Raw genomic sequence first — 20,048 nt, forward strand, 5'->3', positions numbered from 1 at the left:
TCTGGTGTCCAGGGCCGACGCCCCCAACCACCCCCAGCGTCCTCGAGGACAGCCGCGGACTCTGGTCTGGGGCGGGGCTCCGGCGCGAACCTTAGCAAGTCCCCTGGTGACCCCACGGGGACGCCGGTCCAGAGGCCGCCCGGCTGCTGGCCGCTACTCACGTCTAAATTCAAGTCGAATCGGACACGGAGGGTCCCGGTGGGCCGCGGGCACGGGGCCTCGCTGGTTCCCTGGTGTCCTCCCGGGCCCTCGCGGGTGGCCCAGGCCGGGGAACGCTCGCTCCCGGAACCCGTCGCCGCGGCCCGCGTGGGAAGGGGGGACACGCTTGGGCGACGGACGCGCCGCGCCGGGGGACGCACTTGGGGACGGACCGGGCTGCGCGCGCCGCCGCACTTCCGGCCCCGCCCCCAGGCCCGCGGAGCCCGCTGAGTGCCCAGACCCGCTGCAGGCCGAGGTGGAGGCCGCTGGGGTGGAGGCCGCCGGGGTGGAGGCCGCCGGGGTGGAGGCCGCCGGGGTGGAGGCCGGAAGGAGGCCGCTGGGGTCGACCCGGGAGGGTGCGTGCAGGGGCAGCCGCGGCCGGGGGTCGACGTCCCAGGAGTTCACTTTAGTCGGTCCTCGGGCATTTCACAGTTAGAATGTTTCCCCTGCGCCTCAAGTAAGTTCGTTTCCATGTTCCCCTGGCCCTGCAGAAATCCGACTTGAAGCACCCGCGCGCGCCCCGCGCACACCCCCTTTTTGTTTGGGTAACATGGGGGGCAGGTGCATGGGGTACAGATCCTTAGCCTCCGTGGGGAGGCGCATCCACAGCGGACGGTTTGCAGGCCTGAGCGCCAGGCGCTTCCAAGGCAGAGGAGAAAGCAGCTGGCCCCTAGCCCCTCCCCCGAGGGGGGTTCAGAGGGATGATGCTTGAGCGGGCCTTTGAAGGACTTCCAGGAATTTGCTGAGAGGGAAAAGGGCAAGAGCCCAGTGATGGGCAGCAGAAATTGAAGGTGTGGGGAGTCCAGGGGAAGGAGGGAAATGGCCAGGTGGGAGCTGAAGTCGAGAGGTGTTCGGGGCCGTGCATGCTGGGCCAGGAGCACAGACTTTATCGGTGGGGCCCTGGCAGGTTTTTGAGCAGATGAGTAAGCTGGTCGAGGCAGGATCTGCCACTCCGTCCAGCGGCCTTCCCCGCGCCCAGGTGAGCTGATCGTGGCAGATCCATGACTTGCCCCAGTGGCCTTCCCTGCTGTGACTTGGAAGTCGAGTCTGCCTTGCCCTTCCCCCGTTCTCCCTGCCCATCTTATCATGGGACAACAAACCAGTGGATTAAACTGTGGCTCTAAGATTACAGCAACCTTTGATCCTCCAGGTGGCACTTAAAAAAATGGTGCTCTACTTCCTAAAAGGGAAGTATGTTTAAGTGTGTTTTCCCTTTTTAAAATTTGAATGCGATACTCATGAATACATTGCGAATGTCTGTTAGTTAAAAATACAGGCTTGGAAACAACCCCCTAAAACCACAGGCAGCGTATTGAAATGAGTGTCTTCCATTGTAGGAACAGGGCAGCCCACTCCACCTGCCCCCACAACATTATCAAAGCAACAAGGCAAGAGGAAGTGCTCTTGGGAGTCCCCTCTAAATGTCAGGTTTGGGGAGGGGGGTTTGGGTGTGGTGTTGTATAGATCAGGTGCCGTTTGATTCATTTAGAAACCAGCCGCCTGCATTTGCATGCCAGTGTCTTTCTTACCAAGTAACCTTTGTCGTGTGGTTCTTCGCTGAGTCTCCATGGGGTGTGCTGAGGACAGCACTCATCACGTGCCAGGTCCTTCGTTAGCTGTGTTATCCCATCTTACCGAGCGGGAAACAGTCCTAGGAGGCAGGGAAAAAAGGGTTGAAGCCCGGTCTGGGTCGACTGTAAGGTCGGCACTCCTGACCGACCACGCGTAGTAGAAGACCACTTCCTGGTGATCTGACCTGACCTCTGGTGTCTGCCCACGTCCTGACTCAGGCTCTTCCCTCCTAGAGGCAGAGGAAAGCATCTGTGTCCAGTGTTTCCCAAACCCTAAGCACATCATGCCTTTACAGGAAAAGGCTGATGTGGCTGATGAGAGTGCAGGCTTCTTTGCTTTTGACCAGAGTTGCACCATGTGATGTGAAGTGCTGGCTGTTTTGTGTTGATCTGAAGCACTGAACGGCAGTGAGCTTAAAGCGGGGACCCCTGTGAATGAGCTGCGTGTGCGTGGTGGGCAGTCCCCCAGGTCATGCTGCTGGTCGCGGGGAGCAGCGAGATAGGAGGTGCCCAGTGGCCAAACAACGCAGTCACTTCCAGAATAGACGTGTTTACCTCCTCAGGGCAGGGCCACGCCAGCCCGTGCTGGGCAAGCTCGAGACCTGGACGGTGGTGGCCTCTGCTTGAAGGACATAGACGCCAGCTTCATGGCGCCCCTGTCCCCGTGTCGCTGGTGGGAGGGCAGATTAGTCCCTTTGGAGGGGGGTGCAGGGTTGGCCAGGATTAAAGCTGACCTGTGGTTGATATAGCAGTTGCCCCTGCCAGCCTGGCTCCTCTTGGGCCCAGAGATTGGATGTGAGGACAGCAGCCTCCCCTCTGCCAGACCTTTGCCTGGCTGCCTCTGTCAGGAGGGCCTTGTGCCTGAGCACCCAGCCGCACACCACCCACCACCCACTTTGTCCCCCGAGCTCCGGGAGCAGTGCCACAGGCAGCCCACCTCACTCTCAGCTGCTGTTCCAGGGCCACGAGGCTCCAGTCGGGCCTTGCCTGGACAAGAGAGTGTCACCCGTCGAGGGCTGTAGGAGAGAGGGAGGGCACTGCGAGGGGGCCATGCCGAGGAGGCGGCGCTGGAGAGGAGACAGTTTCAGTGCTGCAGTTTCTCCTTTTCCAGTTGGTTATCTTTTATCTGCCTTCATGTGCATCTTATGTTTTCAGATAGAAAAAGAAGACAAAACCACCTGCGTTTACTTCCTAGCCCCTGTCCACGCCAGGGCGTGATTTCTTTGCAGGGTTGGGGTGGAGTGTCCCTGAGCTGGTGCAGAACCTTCTGGTTCTCCCCCCAGCATGGACGTATGTTCAGTTACCCCGTTTCATGACCGTGTGTGAAAGTTCGCGCATCCATGCAACTTCTTTGGAATGCCACTTTATTTCTCCTTTTTTTTTCTTTTAATTATTATAGGTAATGCTATAAGGAAGTCATTGTACCTAAATTTTTGTTCATTATTTTGGAATTTCTTCATAGATTTATGAAAGTTGAATCAGAGTATGACTGTTTTAGAACCTTTGATAGTTGTGGCTAAATTGCTTCCAAGAGCATTGTATGGATTAAAAGGCAGCTGGAAGTGGCTGAGGAGGCTGCTTCGTGTCTTGGAATGTCTTGCCACCTTAGGAGTGTTATTCAGGAGCCGGCCTCTCTGGGAGCAGTTATCTGGCCTGTCCTTGTTTATCTTATTTCAAATTTATGTTTTCAAGGCTGGCTGTTCTTAAACACTGGACTAAAGGGCAAAGTTGAAGAATGATTGGGCTTTGCAGTGTATTATCTAAAACATGTAAGATGCTGTCAAAGCCAGGAACAGTTTTCTCGGGTGCAAACACTGCCTGTGCCTGGCCCCATGATCCCTTGGCCATGAGCCCTTTTCTTTCAAGGACTATAAGCTTGGAGAAAGAAAAGTGAAATGTTCTGCACACTGACTCAAAAGCCCCAAATGCATCTAGGAAGGAGAAATACTTTAGTGACGTCACTTGCTAAAATAGCTCCCACACCAGCCTTTGCCAAAATCCCTTTGCTTCTCACTCTGTTTCACTGCTGCTGTTTCCTAAAACCACCAAACTCAGACCTCCACTGAGAGGACTTTGTCCGAGCCAGATTCTCCCCTGCCCATGCTGGGAGGCAGCCGTCCGGCGACAGCCCTGCCTGGGTGCCACTGGCTCTGCTGTGCCCTGAGCCTGTGTGGGGCCTGCCCGTGCCGCCCTGCCACCACCACCGGTAACTGAGTAGCTACCCCCCGCCCCCACCCCGCCCCAGTGGTCTCTAGCCCACACCTTTCTGCAGGTGAGAAAGCAGCTCCTTGGAGGTTTAGTAGTGAGCTAGTGACCCAAGAGTTAGCAGGAGTGCCAAGAGGAGAACTCAGATGTCCTGGCACCGTGCATCTTTCCACAGCTGTGCCATCTGCTTGTGTTGTCCAGCATCAGCTCAGAGTGTCCTTGCACTTGGCCTTGTGCAGTGTCCGGTTCTTCGTTGTCTGCACAAACCTGTTAGTGCCAGCAGCTTTAGTTTTTAAAAGGGTGCTTATTTCTCTTTTTTTCTTTTGTATGGGCAGGCACCAGGAATCGAACCTGGGTCTCCAGCATGGCAGGTGAGATCTCTGCCTGCTGAGCCACTGTTGACAGCCTTCTTATTCATTTTTATTTGTGACATTTTCTGTATCGGAATATACTGGTGTCAGTGAGGGAGGCAATGACTGCACGTTGGGGAGCCTCAGAGAGTACCGTGGGGCCTACTGGCCGTTCTGGGACCACTGTGCAGTGAGGGATGGAAGCCCCAGGCAAGGGAGGAAGGGCTGGCCAGCCCCCTTGGTTTCCCGTTGCCCTGGCTGCCCCCTTCACTGCCCCACGGAAAGTGCAGGTGCTCGGAGCTGAGTGCACGCACCTCCCAGATTCCTCCCGTGAGCTGGGCTCCTCCTCAGGGCCCCTGCCCGGTGGCCTTGGGAAGGAGGCTGTGTGGAGACATTGCTTCTGCCACCCGCCCTGGGGCCCGGCGAGGAAAACGGTGGGAGGGGCAGCTGGCTCCCTGGGCATAGCCCGTCCTGTGAGCAGCCCCCACCGCCCTAGCACCATGTTCCTTAGCGCTCAGCCAGGCCCCCTTCCAGTTAATACCAACATCACCCTGTAGTGAGCAGCAAGACTGTGTGCAGCCTTGGGGCATGCCTACGAAGTGCTGCATGGAGACCCCGTTTGCAGGCCGTCGCTTCCAGTCCCCTGCCTGTGAGGGAGTGCTGGGTGAGAAGCTGCCCCGGTTGCTTTGCCCTCGTGCCACGTGTTGATGGCGTCTCATGTCCTCTAGTCCAGCCGGCTGCTTTCTCTTGATCTGTTGGTATCTTGGTAGCAGCAGAGATCTAGGGGTGGTTGTAGATGGGGGAGGGTCTGCCCTGTGCTCTCTCCAGACAGGTGCTGCTTGAGCCTGGGCAGGCCTGCTGAGGCCATGCATGGTGGAGACTAACCACTCGGGAGCGCCTGCTCAGCGCTGAGGGCACCCACACGTCACCCGGCAGCATGCCCACGGAGGTGGCGTTTCCGCCTGGGGCCTTGGTGTGGCCCTACTGGGCTCAGGACAGCCCACCTGCAGACAGCACCCATGCCGGGTTGCTGAGGCCCCAGGAAAAACGTGATTTGGTTCTCGTAATTTTATGGTTTTGGAATTGGTTTATTTGTTTTGTTAGATAATTATAAAGCGTTGTGTATAATCTGTCCTGTAAATTAGGAACAGGGAACAAAACTGTTTAGCATGTAATACAAGCAATAATGTGTTCGTTTCTGCTGTAGCAAGTTAATGAAGGGGAGAGGAAAGGGACGTTCTCTCTGCGGTAGACCACATGTACCCCAAGAAACAGACCGCCTGTGGGCCCACGGACCAGGCAGGGGCAGGGAGCTTGGGGTCGCTTTGATGGGCCAGGGTTGCAGTCCTGGCAGGACCTGGAGCTGGAGCCCCCACTGCCCGCTGTGCCCCAAAGTGCACGACCGCCCCAGCCTGGGGGCCACCGAGGGCTTCGCGTATTCGGGCTCCTGGCGTGCGGTGTTGTATGGAGCCCTCCCCAGGCGGCTCTGCCGGCCCCTGGCACTGAGAAGCACCCTGGGTGCCCAGTGCCCACCCGGCATCTGCCCCGTGGGGTGGGAGGGAACTCCAGCCCAGTTGGCAGATGCCATAGGCCACGAAACGGCCCCTGCACAAGTGCGTGTGCCAGCACTGGGGCCAGCGTCTCCATGGAGGTGCTTCTCGAGTGTGGGTCCTGGGGACTGTGTGTCCTTGGGGGGTGTGTGGTTCCTGGGGAGGTTGTAAATCCTGGGCGGAGGGGGCGGATCTTGGGGACGCGAGGGTCCTGGGCGTGGGTGGGTCTGCGGTGCCCTGGCTCCTGGGCGGATGTCTCTGAGGTAGACCAGCAGTTCCGGTGGCGGCACTTGACCGCCCTGTGGGGCATCTCCCAGCACTGCCTCCAGGCCATGCAGCCCCTGCCCCCAGCTCTCCCTGTGCATTGCTCAGTGGTTACGTTGTGGGAGGAGGAGTTGAGAGCTGGCTCTGCAGACACGTGCACGTGCTTTGTGTAAAGCCGCACTGCCTGTCCGTGAGGTGACAGCCATGTGCTGGGCGGTGGTCAGGGAGGAAGTGTGGCACCACGGGGGTCCCCAAAGCTTCGCCCCTGGAGGCCAGGCCGCAGTGGCCCTTGGCCCTTACCCTTGGATCCTAATAGTTCCCAGGCTCGGGTTTTTTTAGACCAATTTTCAGCATCAGCTTTTAGTGCAGAGTTTGATTGGGTTTTCTTTGACTCTACCTGTTTTGGAGTTTTGTCTATTTTTGAAATCCTTAAACTAATGAGATTCAGTGCAGGACTGGGGTGTAGGACCTTTAGGCTCCGAATGAGAGTGCTCGCGTTCCACATCTGGGGTGTGTCACGGTCGGGGGGGGTGTTGTGTGTGGACGGGCTGGAGGTCACATGGTCTCTCTGCTTTGCAGCGCTGCAGGTCACTGTTGCGGAATGCTTGGCGTGATGTACCCCCCTGCAAAGGCGGCCGTGCTGCACCTGCTCTGCACCCTGGGCCCCTGTGGGGGGAGACGCCCCTTGTACACGGCCACCGCCCGTGCTGCCCGGAGCACCCCAGTGTTCACCCGATCCCTGGCCTTTGGGGACAGACTGGCCCTCGTCGACCGGCATGGCCGCCACACGTACAGGGACCTTTACCTCCACAGCCTTCGCCTGTCCCGGGAGATCCTGCGGCTGCGGGGCAGTGCTGGCGGGGACCTGCAGGAGGAAAGAATCTCCTTCTTGTGCCCCAACGATGCCTCCTACGTCGTGGCCCAGTGGGCCTCCTGGATGAGCGGGGCCATCGCAGTCCCTCTGCACCGGAAGCACCCTGCCGCCGAGCTCGAGTATTTCATCCGGGACTCCCAGAGCTCCCTGGTGCTGGCGGGCGAGGAATGTGTGGAGCTCTTGGGCCCGGTTGTCCGGAAGCTGGGCGTCCCGTTGTTGCCTCTCCCCCCCAAAGTCTCAGGTGGGGGCACGGAGGAGCCGGCAGGACGAGACGCATGGGCGCAGGAGTGGGGGCACCGCGGCGCCATGCTCATCTACACCAGCGGAACCACGGGCAGGCCCAAGGGCGTCCTGAGCACACACCGCAACCTGGAGGCCATGGTGAGCTGCCAGGCGGGCACCCAGTCCCGGGGCCAGGGCTCCTTCCCAGAGCAGGTCGCCATCCTGCAGGGCCTGGAGTGCTGAGGGGGCGGCCCCCGGCGCCCCCTCAGCTCCCCAGGCCAAGGGGGGCTTCCGCGAGGGTGAGCCTCCCGCCGTACCTCCCAGGCAAGGGCCCGTTCCCGTTTGCTGACCCTGCCTAGCATGGCTCTGTTCCCTGCTGCCAAGGCCAGCAGGTGAGCCAGGGACCCTGGCCATATCGTTGTGGTCACTCCTTCATTTGCCATTGACCAGGGGACGGCTAGGCATGAGATCTCCTCGTGGCCTCAGCCGCTGTCTGCCCTGATCTTCACCTTGTCCCCCAGGTCACGGGGCTGGTCCACAAATGGGCGTGGACGAAGAACGACGCCATCCTCCACGTCCTCCCACTGCACCACGTCCACGGCGTGGTCAACAAGCTGCTCTGCCCCCTCTGGGTGGGAGCCGCCTGCGTGATGCTGGCTGAGTTCAGCGCCCAGCAGGTGAGTTGGGTGCACGGCCCCCTCACCTTGGGTGCCCAGCCTGCAGGCTGCTGGCAGGAACCCTCCACCGCTGTCAAGACAAGTGAGCTCATGCGTAGTGCCCACAGCAGCACACGCCTGTGCATCTCCCGTGGCTAAAGGGGTACACTGGGCACCCGGTAACCCAGTGTCACCCCTCTTCAGGGTCCTCACCGCAGTCCTGTCCACAGTCTCCTTGGCCATGTGAAGTATCAAATCCACAGGCCCAGGGCCTGGACAGCAAGGGCCATTCCTAGCTTGGGTGATTCCAAAGCGCAGGACCTAGCTGAGGCGTCTTCACTAGCCCCCTTGTCTCATCTCCTTAAAGCATTTCCTTCCTTCCTGGCACTTGTGTAGGGGAGTCAGGAGGCAGGAAAGGGCCTGCAGCTCTTGGCTGGCATGGGGAGCTGAGGTGGGGCGGGGATGCGGTACCTGAGCCTCCCCGGGGCAGTGCCAAGGACTCTGCCATGGGGCAGGAAAGGTTGCCCTGCCACTCTGTAGCGGCACCAGCCTCGCCTCTCAGCTCCTCAGCACTAGTTGGGGTAATGGCGGCTCGTGCAGCTACCGAGAGGTGCGATTCCCCATCTGGCTGGCTGTCGTTCGTGGACTGGAGCGTCACGGTAGGGCTGTGTGCGTGCGGGGGGGTGCTCTCCAGGCTCCAGGGCCTGTGAAGATGGGGTCCACGCAGGAATGGCCTCGCGGCATCTCTGCCTGTGAAGATGGGGTCCACGCAGGAATGGCCTCGCGGCATCTCTGCCTGTGAAGATGGGGTCCACGCAGGAATGGCCTCGCGGCATCTCTGCCTGTGAAGATGGGGTCCACGCAGGAATGGCCTCGCGGCATCTCTGCCTGTGAAGATGGGGTCCATGCAGGAATGGCCTCACGGCATTTCTGCCTGGGGAACTGGCCGCGCTTCCTGTGATGGGGTCACAAGTTGTTGATGCTTTATACTGTAACCTATTCAGGGAATACAGTTTTTTTGGGGGAGGTGCATGGTCTGGGAACCAAATGAATACAGTTTTTATTCACAGAGGAAAAAAGATCTGAATGTAGGAAGAAACCCCAAGGGTTGGGATCACACAGCAATAATTCTTGGGGTACCCGGCACCCCGGTTCTGAGGCAGAAGTGCCCTGAGGCCTGTTGTGAGCAGTGGGGGCTCCTGGCCTGTGAAGGGGGCTGCTGTTGGTGTTGGCAGAGGGCCATGCCCTCCACTGTCCCCACGGGGCGCATCCCCACCGCAGGAGGCTCCGAGTGCAGCCGTTGACAGTGTCCAAAGTCAGTGTCCAGGGTTACTCTGGTCTTTCTGGGCGTGGGAGAAAGTGCCCCACGGGGTGGCCTGCGCTTCAGTCGGGTGAGCCTCCCTGAGAAGAGCCATCCTCCACTGGGCACCCACCTTCCTCTCCGAAGGCTTCGTGGACAGGTGGCAGGAGTCTGGTTTGGCTGCTTATGAGTTGCGCCTCCAGGGCAGGCTGCCCTTCTCTCTGGTCTGCGCTGCATCCTCTGGGAAGGAGCAGCAACCCCTGGCCATCTGGCTTAGAGCCCCGACCCCTGGAAGGCACAGAATTCGATGGAGGGGACCCTCTCACTGGCTTTCACAGGAGGGAAGAGTTGAGGAGAATCCCAAATGTAGACGCCTCGCAAGCAGTCGCTGCCAGGGTATGGCTTTGGGGCTGAGAAGAGGGCTCGTCTAGAAACCCAGCGAGGGGTCAGTGTGACCCCAGAGAGGTCAGAGTCTTCCTGGAGCTGGCGGGGAGCACCTTGACCACAGAGCCCCGGGAGAGTGCCAGCTCCAAGACGTGAGCCTTTCCTGTACTCCTTCTCCAGAGCAGCTCTGCTCCACTTGATTTCAGGTGAACAGAGGGTCCTACAGCTTAAAAACGCCCTGCAGGCCAGCAGGCCACAGCCCTGTGGGCCGCCGCAGACCTGGGGCCCCTCATGTAGCCCTTCTGCCCCGAGCGCGTGGCAGCTGCACCACGCCGTTCCCCTAACTGAGGCGGCGAGCAAGCCTGGGGTGTGCCAGCGTGGGATGGCGGGCCACTGCCCCAACGCCCTCGGGGGTCTGTGCCAAGGCTGAGGGATGGGCTGGGGGCTGTGGAGAGGGCGCCAGGCTGTCAGCCAGGGCAGTGACAGCCAAGGGCCAGTGAGGACTGCTCTGGTCCCCAGGGACCCGGGTGCTGCTGCGCTTGGGGGTGCGGCTCTACCCGGGAGCTGTTTGGGAGGTGGGCTCCCGGTGGCCGGTCCCAAGAGGAGCACTACGTGGGGGCTCCAGAGAATGCCTTTGCCCCTCCCGCCCCTCCTCACCTTGGAGGGCCTCCCAGGGGACCAGGGTGCTTGGTTGGCACCCTAGACAGCGTGCGAGGGCACAAAGGGCGTAGCCAGTGCCTGTGCCGATTCAGTGCAGGCTGCTTCTCCACCCCAGCTCCTGGCAGCGGGAACCCACTTCCCCCGGGCAGCAGTGCTCCCACCGGGGTTCCCTCGGCTTCCCTGGGCTTCTCCGGGCTTCTCCAAGAACACTGCACTTGAAAGCACCGTCGGCCACGGCAGGAGGGAGATCTGAGCTCACACTGGGATGAGGGTGCGTGCTGACCCCAGGCTCCACCGGGCTCCACCGGGCTGCTGCTCAGGCCCTGCCGCCTGTGGGCAGGGGACCCCTCCTTGGCAGGAGGCCTTTTAGATTCCCACCTTCCGGGGGATTCTTGCTAGTTTCAAAGTTTGGGGTCTACCTTAGAAGATTTGAAAATGAGAGTGGGTTTTGCAAAAGTGAAGCTGTGCAAGGGAGAGAACAATGAGGCCTTCATACCCATGCCAGGGCATCTGGATTTAATCCACCCCCTGGGGTGGCCTCCCCCCAGCGCCCCGCAGCGCCCTGCAGCGCACCGGAGGCAGGAGGTCCCTGGCGTGGGGGAAGCGGCGCTGCTCAGGGAGCTGCTGCTGCTCTGGGGCGGCCAAGGCTTATTCTGCTGAGTATAATTTGAAGCTCTTTTTTGTTGCAACATGACTCAAAACTTCATTTTTTCTTAGGGCTGAATATTACATTCTGTGTATATATCACTTTTTTTTTTTAAACCATTGATTTGTTGCTGGATACTTGGGTTGTTTCCAGTTTGGGGCTGTTGTGATGATGTTGCTATAAACAAACGTTGGTGTGTAGGTATCTGTTTGCTAACCCTGTTTCTGCTCTCAGGTGTATACCAAGAAGTAGGATCGCTGGATTGGATGCTAGTTCTGTGTTTAACTTCTTGAGGAGCCCCCATACTGCACCATTTTACGTTCCCACCGGCAATGCCCTGGGATTTCAATTCCTCTGCATCCTCTCCAAAAGTTATTTTGTGTTTTTTAAATAATAGGCATCCTTGTGGGTATGAAGTCGTATCTGATTGTGGTTTTGATTTACATTTCCCTGAGAGCTGATGTTGACTATTTTTTCATGTGTTTATTGGCCATTTGTTTATCCTCTTTGGGGAAATGTCTATTCAAATCTTTTTTTTTCTTTTGTTAATTAAAAAAAATTAACTAACACAACATTTAGAAATCATTCCATTAAATCTTATTCCCATTCTTAATTGCATTAATTGTTTTTTTGTTGTTGAATTGAAAGATTTCTTCATGTGATCTAGATATTATACCTTTATTGGATAAGGAAAGGTGATGGTGGAGTTGTACAGAAAAGATAGAATTTAACAAACGAATATGATTGCCAAATCATTAAATGATAATCTCTTTTTAAAAGTCTCTAGTATTTTAGAGCAGCTAGAAGTAAAAACCTAAAATTGTGGAATTGTAACCCATGTCAAAATCTGAAATATGTTCTATAACTAATTATGGTGCTGTGCTTTGAAATTTACAGCTTTTTTGTGTGTATGTTATTTTTCACAAAAGGAAAAAAAGTCAATTGTGATAAAATATTTAAGCCTTCTAGCCTCCTATATTCTGGAGCAGCTAGAAGGAAAAATATGAGAAGATTATATGACATGGCCATGACAAACTCTGGAATCTGTCCTGTAACTGCTTGTTGAAGAGTGCTTTGAAAACTATTGCTTTTTTTATTTCTTTGCTTTGTATACATGTTATACTATACAATAAAAAAAAGATAAAAAAGAAAAAAACCTTTATTGGATATGTGTTTCCAAATAGTGTCTTCCATTGTGTAGATTGCCATTTCTCCCTCGTGGTAGAGTTCTTTGAGGCACGGAAATTTTTAATTTTGGTGAGGTCCTATTTATCTTTTTTTTTTTTTCTTTTGTTGCTTATGCTTTGGGTGTGAAGTCTGTGAACCCGCTGTCTAACCCAAGGTCCTGAAGATGCTTTTGTGTATTTTTTCTAGAAGTTTGATATTTCCGGCTCTTATATTTAGATCTTTCATCCATTTTGAGTTGATGTTTGAGGTAGGAATCCACCTTCATTCTTTTGCAAATGGAAATACAATTTTTCAGGCACCATTTTTTAGAGACCGTTCTTTCCCACTTGATTGGTCTTCACCCCCTTGTCAAGACTCAGCTGGCTGTGAGTGTGAGGTCTCAGTTGTATCCACTGGTCTGTATGTCTGTCCTTGCACCAATCTGTAAAGTCCTGTTTTGATTCCTGTGGCTTTGTAACAAGATCAGGAAGTGCTAGTTCTCCAACTTTGTTCTTTCTTTTCGATATGGCTTTGGCTATTCAGGGTTCCTTACCTTTCCATATAAATTTGATGATTGGTTTTTCCATTTCTGCAAAGAAGTTTGTCGGTATTTTTATTTGGATTGTGTCGAATATGTAAGTTGCTTTGGGTAGTGTTGATACCGTAATGATATTTTGTCTTCCAATCCATGAACATGGAATGGCCTTCTGTTTATTTAGGTCTTCTTTGATTTATTTTAGCAATGATTCACAGTTTTCTGTGTACAAGTCCTTTATATCCATGTTTAGATTTATTCCTAGATGTTTGATTCTTTTGATTGCTATTATAAGTGGAATTTGTTTCTTGATTTCTTCCGATTGACCATTATTAGGACTGGTGGTCTTGTACCCTGCCACTTTGCTGAATTTACTAGTTTGAGGAGCTTTTTTGTGGATTTTTCAGGATTTTCTGTATATAGGATCATGTTATATGCAAATAGGAAAAGTTTTACTCTTCTCTTCCAATTTGGATACCTTTCTTTCTTTCTTTCTTTCTTTCTTTCTTTCTTTCTTTCTGTCTTTCTGTCTTTCTTTCTTTCTTTCTTTCTTTCTTTCTTTCTTTCTTGTCTTTCTTTCTTTCTTTCTTTCTTTCTTTCTTTCTTTCTTTATTTCTTTCTTTCTTTATTTCTTTCTTTCTGTCTTTCTGTCTTTCTTGTCTTTCTGTCTTTCTTTCTTTCTTTCTGTCTTTCTGTCTTTCTTTCTTTCTTTCTTTCTTTCTTTCTTTTTTTGCCTAAGTGCTCTGGCTACAACTTCCAGCACAATGTTGAATAACAGGGTGACAGTGCGTCTCCTTCTCTTGTTCCTCATTTTAGGGGAAAAGCGTCCAGTCTTTTTCACCATTCAGTAGAATGTTAGCTATGAGTTTTTCGTCTATGCCCTTTAGCACATTGAGGAAGTTTCCTTCTATTTCTAGTTTTCTACATGTTTTTATCAAGAAGGGGTACTGGATTTTGTCACATGGCTTTTCTGCGTTAGTTGAGATAACAGCGTGGCACTCCTTCATTCTGGTGATGTGCTGTGTTACATGCATTGATTCATTGAACTCTTATAGTTCTTTTAATTTCATTGGATTCAGTAGTAATGACCCCCTTTTTGTTTCTGATTTTAGTTATTTGTGTCCTCACTTTTTTTGTGCATCAGTCCAGCTAAAGGTTTGTAAGTTTTATGGATCTTTTCAAAGAACCAACTTTTGATTTTATTGAGTCTGTTGCTTTTTTCATTCCCTGTTTCATTTATCTGAGTGGTAATCTTTATTTCCTTCCGTCTGCTCACTTTGGATTTAGTTTGCTCTTCTTTTTCTAGTTCTTGCAGTCTTGAGGTTAGGTCTCTGATTTGAAGTCTTTCTTCTTTTTTAATATAAGCATTTAGAGCTATAAATTTCCCTCTCAGCACTTCCTTTGCTGTATCCCATAAGTTGGACTGTTGTGTTTTCGTTTTCATTCACCTCGAGATATTTCCCTGTTTCCCTTCTGATTTCTTCTTTAACCCATTGGTTGTTTAAGAATATGTAGTTTAATTGGAGTTTATTTTTGTATATTATTTGAGGTAAGTGTCTAAAATTCATTTTTTTGCTTGTGGATATTCAGTTGTCTCAGCACCATTTGTTGAAAGGACTTTCCCTTCTCCTATTGAATTGATTGACAGCTTTGTCAAAAATCAATTGACCATGCATTTATTGGTTTATTTTTAGACTCTCAATTTTGTTCCATTGACCTATGTATCTGTCTTGATTATTGTACCTTTAGAGTAAGTTTTGGGATCAGGAAGTGTGAGTCCTTCAACCTTAGTGTTTTTTTTCCAATTTGTTTTGGCTCTTCTAGATCCTTTGCTTTTCTATATAAACATTTAGGATCAGCTTATCAGTTTCTACACAACAAAAAATCTTACTGGGACTTTCAGAGGGGCAGTATAGAAGGTATGGATCAATTTGGGCAGAATTGCCCTGTTAACTAGATTGAGTCTGCCTAGGAACATAGAATCTCTCTCTGTGCGTTTGGATCAATAGGCCTTATACTTCTTTTTTTTTAATTTATTATTTTTTATTCTATTATGATGTAACTGTTTAAGTTCAGGTTGTTTGTTGCTGATATATAGAAATGCAACTGGTTTACACTGATTTTGTATATTGTAGTCTTACAGAGTTTATTAGTTCTAGTAGTGTTTGTGTGAATTCCTTACAGTTTTCTACATACAGGATCATGTCATCTGCAAACAAAGACAGTTTTACATTTTCTTTTCCAATCTTTCCAATCCAAATGCCTTTCATTTACTTTCTTTGCAATATTGTTTTGCTAGACCCCCTAGTCCACAGTTGAATAAATGGGACAAGAGCAGGCATCCTTGCCTGTCCCCAGTCTTAGGGGGAGACATTCCGTCTCTCATCAGTAAGTATGATATTAGCTGTGGGGTTTTCATCATATATAACACATTACATATGAATCTGTTTCATGTTAGACAAACTAAAGGAGTTTCTTTCTATTCCTAGTTAGTTGAGAGTTATCATTGAGCTTCATCATTGGTCACCTTTCTTTTTGAAGGTTATTTTTGCTTGGTATAGAATTGTAGGTTGGCGGTATTTTTTTTCCTTTGCCAGCACTTTAATGATATCATTCTAATTTTTTCTGCTTTTCATCACTTTTGGTGAGAAGTCAGCTGTAATTCTTACTGTTGGTCCCCTAAATGTAATATACCCTTTGTTCCCTGTATGCTTTAAAGATTTTCTTATTCATGGTTTTCAGCAATTTGTCTGCGCTGCCCTTGGGGTTTTTGTTTGTTTTGGCATATTTGGGCTTACTGAGGGATTCATCTCACCGTAATTATAGAAAACCCTTAGCCATCACCCTTCCAATATACCGTCTGCCCCATTCTCTCTTTCCTCTTCTCCTGGGAGCTCAGGAACAACATGTTTCGTGTGTCTGGCTGATTCCTCTGTTCAGCTTCAAACAGCCCAGGACTCTCTGCTTTCTGTCCCTGTACCTGCCTCCGCCATCACTACAGGAGGAGACACAAGTGGATGGAAGTACTCGCTCTGCGTTTGGGATTTCTGCGGACCCACAGGGCTCTTAGAAGCTCTTCTCGTTTCTCCTTAAGCCTTTGGTAGGCCCAGTCTGCTCCTGCCGTGCCCCAGGGCAGAAAGCAGCCTCTGGTGTCTGCTCACCTGGGAAGTCCTCGTTTTTTCCCCTATGGAATTTAGTTCCTTTAGTCTTTCTTTGAGTACAGATTTTTGGTATCTTCAGAATATTCATAACTTTTTTAGTTTAAGAATTTTTTTTTTCCTTTTTGGTATAGCAAGAGCGATGGACATTCTAACTGAAAGCTGAAAGTCATTCATCACTTCATTTATTACTGGAATATTTCTATAGAGAAACTTCTCCTTATCAGCTGCTTGTTACATTTCACATAGTAAAGCAGAATAAAAGCTTGATTGTTTTCCTTTGTCAGTTCTCAAAATCATCAGTTGAGGTGATCAATCAGTTTTGTTTAAAATCCTTTGGAACTCATGGATTTGAGCATTAACCATCGCAGTCACATCTCTGTCGAGGGTAGGTTGTTCCTTTCTCGACCAGTGAGAATGGCTCTGGGTTGCCTCTGAGTCCTGGACCAACCCTGGGAGCCTCCAGTGACGTCCTTGGTCTGGTGTGACGAGATGTTCTGGGAGCATTTGTCTGTTTCCGTCTCAGATCTGTAGATCTTTACAGCCTGGTTCCTTCTGGGGGGGCCTTTAGAAGCCAGGCCCTGAGGGGTGCGCTCGGCTACTGGCTTCGTCGTGATCGTCTCAGCAGTCACGGGGAGCAAGGCACATATATCAAGGACACGAATATGCTGTGAGTCCGTGGTGATGCTTCCAGCGCACACTGAGGACTGCAGGGTTTTTGCTCAGCCCCTCGGTCTTTACCTGAGGACTCCATTTTCCCAGGCCCAGAGTCTCCATTCTCAATAATCACGCTCTCCAGGCAGCAGGCTCACTCCCGTGCCCCATCGCCGTTTTTTTCATGAGACTAGTCACAGTAACTAAGGTTTCTTTGAAGTTCTTTTTATCCTTAGGGCATATTCCATCCATTTTTCTCATCAAATTACTGTGTTTTCTAGTTAGTTGGGAAACTTCCTCTTTGTAGTGGACAAGCTACCAACTCAACGCATGTTTAGGTTCATTTGTGTCATTTTGCTTTTAAGTCTTAGGCATTATATGTAGGAAAAATTAATTTTGTTCAAAAATCATATAAGACTTTATTTGGGTCTATAGTCAGTTTGTAAAACAAGCCCTATTCAGACAAATGTAGTTTCCCCCATGGCCCGTCCACCCTGTTCCCTTCATCCCTCAGAGGTGACCAGCAAAATGGTTTAAATTATCCTTCCATTTTTTAAAATATATAAGCAACATATTTATATTCTCTAAACATCTCTTCATATCCTTCCTTCTTAGATAAACTGAGATCCATAAAGCCTTTCTCTGCCTTCCTTTCGTACTTCACAGGCTGTCCTGGAGATTCCAGGTCACTGCAGTAGGGCTCGTCACCTCTGCCACCTGCTTGGCCCTCCTCCCCCAGGCAAGCGTGGCACTGGCCGGAGCTGGCCCTGCCCACGGGCTGCATTTCCCCATGTTGTGAGGGGGGATTTGGCTTGGGGGATCGCTGAAGCACACCTGGGGGTTCCACCGTGGGATGTGGGGGGGGCACAGGAAGCCTCTGCAGGAGACTTGGCAAACCAGATTTCCTTAAGAGTCAGGGACTAAAACGTGAGACTTTGACTGGTGGGGAATTTTTCAAAGTAAAGCAAGAAAATACAAATGCAACTGCACCGCGCGTTTGCCATCTGTTGATGCTGTTCTGTGCGGGGCTGGGCCGCCTGTAGGACCCCAGGCCTACGGGAGGGCTCTCGGGGCGGCCCCGGGCCCATGCTCTCGGCTCGCCTTGGTAGGAGAAGTCGGAGGACTGTAGGAATGCCTGTCCCTTGGGCTGGGGACCACCTCTTGTGCCTTTAATGACTGGGTAAGGAGAGGCTGAAGCCGAGCCCAGCCCTGGAGTTAGAACACGTGCAAGCGCTTGTCTGTGCATGGGGGGTTAATTTACTACCCTACCCTTCCTTTTTTTCTTTAGGTTTGGGAAAAGCTCTTAAGTTCTGAAACTCCGCGGATTAATGTCTTTATGGCAGTGCCTACGATATACAGCAAGTTGATGGATTATTATGATAAGCATTTTACCCAGCCTCACATCCAGGATTTTATACGCTCAGTTTGTAAAGAAAAAATTAGGTAAGCCATCCAGAAAGTCTTGGCGATCAGCAAACATACTGTATTTCTAATAATCAAGTCTGCTCCATTTTAGGTAGCTGTGTTTTCTGGGCCCTTTAACGGTAGACGCATAAGTGGTGATGGGATGTGAGGGGGCCGAGAGGGTGGCGGGCTCGGCCTGCCTCTGGCCGCTTTCAGCCCTGCCCCTGCACAGCTGCTCTCCATGTTGTCCTCAGCGAGGACCCTTTTGCTGCTTCTCCCTTGGCCCACCAGGCGCCCCAGTTCCCTTGCTCGGAGCTCCTTGGTGTGCCCACACGGACCTCTGGGTGAGGGTGGGCCCTCTCCCCTGCCTGTCTGGAGGGCCGCATACTCCCAGAAGGCACACACGAGCACACAGCTCAGTGCGCGTTTACACCCGCTGCCTGGCGGGCTGTGGGGACCTGCGTGGGGGAGAGGGTGGTGGGTGGCAGGGCGCTCAGGCAGCAGGGTTGGACATGGGCCGAGTGGCCGCAGGCGCCGTGCAGCAGGCCAGCGGGACCTCTGGCTGCCGGGGCGCTCTGCGTGCCTCTCCCTGTCCTGCTGGCTGCTCCCTTCCTTGGGACCCCTCAGCCTTACGGAGAGCACAGGGGTAGGGGGGCTACTTCCCAAAGGGAGTTTTGGATTTTCCCAGATTGGATTTGTGCTTCGTTTGCCATCTGGTTGCTTCTTTTTGTCCAGACGTTTAGGGAAACTAGCACCTTGCCTTGGCCGCCTCCTGAGTCCACATTCACTGTTGGGAGTGGCTGTTGGGAGGTGCCCAGAGCCCTGGGCTGCAAGAGTTCAGTGAGAGAGGAAACGGGGTGATGTGGGGGGCAGAGGCTGTAAGACTGCCCGACTCAGCCCTCTCTAGGGGCTACATGTTTCTGGAGAGGAGACGCAGTGCATGTAACTCTGGCAGCCATACCCCAGTTCAAACTAGAAGCAAAAGCTTGTTCCCTCTGAACTTGCTGCTCTGGAGGAGCGGTCTGAGAACACAGTTTACGTGTTGCCATCTTTATCTTAAACGTGTGATGAAGCCTTCAGGTGTGAGGCAGCAGCGAGTACTCTGCCCCCTGTGGGTCTCGGCTGGGAGCACCTCTCACAGGTACACTCCTGCAAGCCCCTCCTGCTCCTCAGGCACAGCATTTTATCCGGAGATTGGATTTTATCATCATCATCAATGTTATGTTTGCTTTAGTTTAGGAGTTTGTAAATAACATCTTGATTACATGCAAATGAATGCCACCCTAAAGGCCCAAAAAATATTTTCTTTTGTCTTTATTAAGACTTTTGAAGACTCATTTACTTTCTAAACTATAACCCACAAACAGTTTTCAAAAAGTAAGGTTAAAGTTTAGCCCAAACTGGTTTTTAGCCTGACTTCAAAAGTAGCGATTGCTGGACCGGGCATATCCTGGCGCCTGCCCCTGGCGCGCTGGGAGAGTACAGGCAGCTGAGCCACGCCTGCTGCACCACGCAGGCTCATGGTCTCCGGCTCGGCCGCCCTGCCCATCCCCGTGCTGGAGAAGTGGAAGGACATCACAGGCCACACGCTGCTGGAGCGGTACGGGATGACGGAGATCGGCATGGCCCTGTCCAACCCCCTGACTGCTACGCGCCTGCCAGGTAGGAGCACCTTCATTCAGCTCCCCTGCCCCGGGCTGGCGACACCATGGGCCTGCTCAGGGTGGGCAGGTTCCCGGGCTGCCGGCCCCTCTGTGCTGCCTCCGTACCCGCCGTGCTGCCTTCTCACAGGTCGCCGGCCACGGCCCAGTGGAAAGGCCCTCCTGCTGGCACCTGCCTGAATCCCCTGGGAGAGGAGCGCACGAGGTCCTGGAGCCACGTGCTCTCAACACAGGGCACCCTGACAAGGTCACCACTGGCTATGACTTCACGTCTCATCCTCAGGTGTCCTGGACCAGAGGTGGTGGTGAGATGGGCAGATGATGGGCAGCTCTTTCCCCTCCCCTGGACAGGGGCCCTGCCCTGGGTCTGGGCTTCTCAGCCAGCATCCAGCGAGAAGTCCCGCACAGCCTTGTGTCCTGGGTCCTTGGCAGGGACTTCGCAAGCAGGAGGCTCGCCACTGAGCCAGCCCTGGGGCGCGAGTGCTGCCTGCACTATCCCGCCCTTTGCTTATCCTCCCAGGAAGCCCTGGCCGTTTGTCCACCAGCAGGGAGAGCTGAGCCTCGAGGCCAAGTAGGACGGTCCACTGTG

At 52.6% G+C, this 20,048-nt stretch overlaps 1 protein-coding gene across 5 annotated transcripts in view; it reads left to right on the plus strand.

Annotated features, from left to right (window-relative positions):
* Positions 1-407: 407 nt before the first annotated feature.
* ACSF3 (acyl-CoA synthetase family member 3) overlaps positions 408-20,048 on the plus strand; it is a 64,492-nt gene continuing 44,851 nt past the window's right edge. For 3 of the 5 annotated variants that reach the window (XM_077133285.1, XM_077133286.1, XM_077133287.1), the window contains exons 1-5: positions 470-655; positions 6,718-7,393; positions 7,756-7,911; positions 17,683-17,837; positions 19,315-19,460. In XM_077133285.1, coding sequence (XP_076989400.1) covers positions 636-655; positions 6,718-7,393; positions 7,756-7,911; positions 17,683-17,837; positions 19,315-19,460 — 1,153 coding nt within the window. In that variant the 5' untranslated portion in view covers positions 470-635. The other 2 variants (XM_077133288.1, XM_077133289.1) reach the window with 2 other exon arrangements.

Source organism: Tamandua tetradactyla, chromosome 16 (genome assembly GCF_023851605.1).
Source record: "Tamandua tetradactyla isolate mTamTet1 chromosome 16, mTamTet1.pri, whole genome shotgun sequence".
Lineage (NCBI taxonomy): Eukaryota > Metazoa > Chordata > Mammalia > Pilosa > Myrmecophagidae > Tamandua > Tamandua tetradactyla.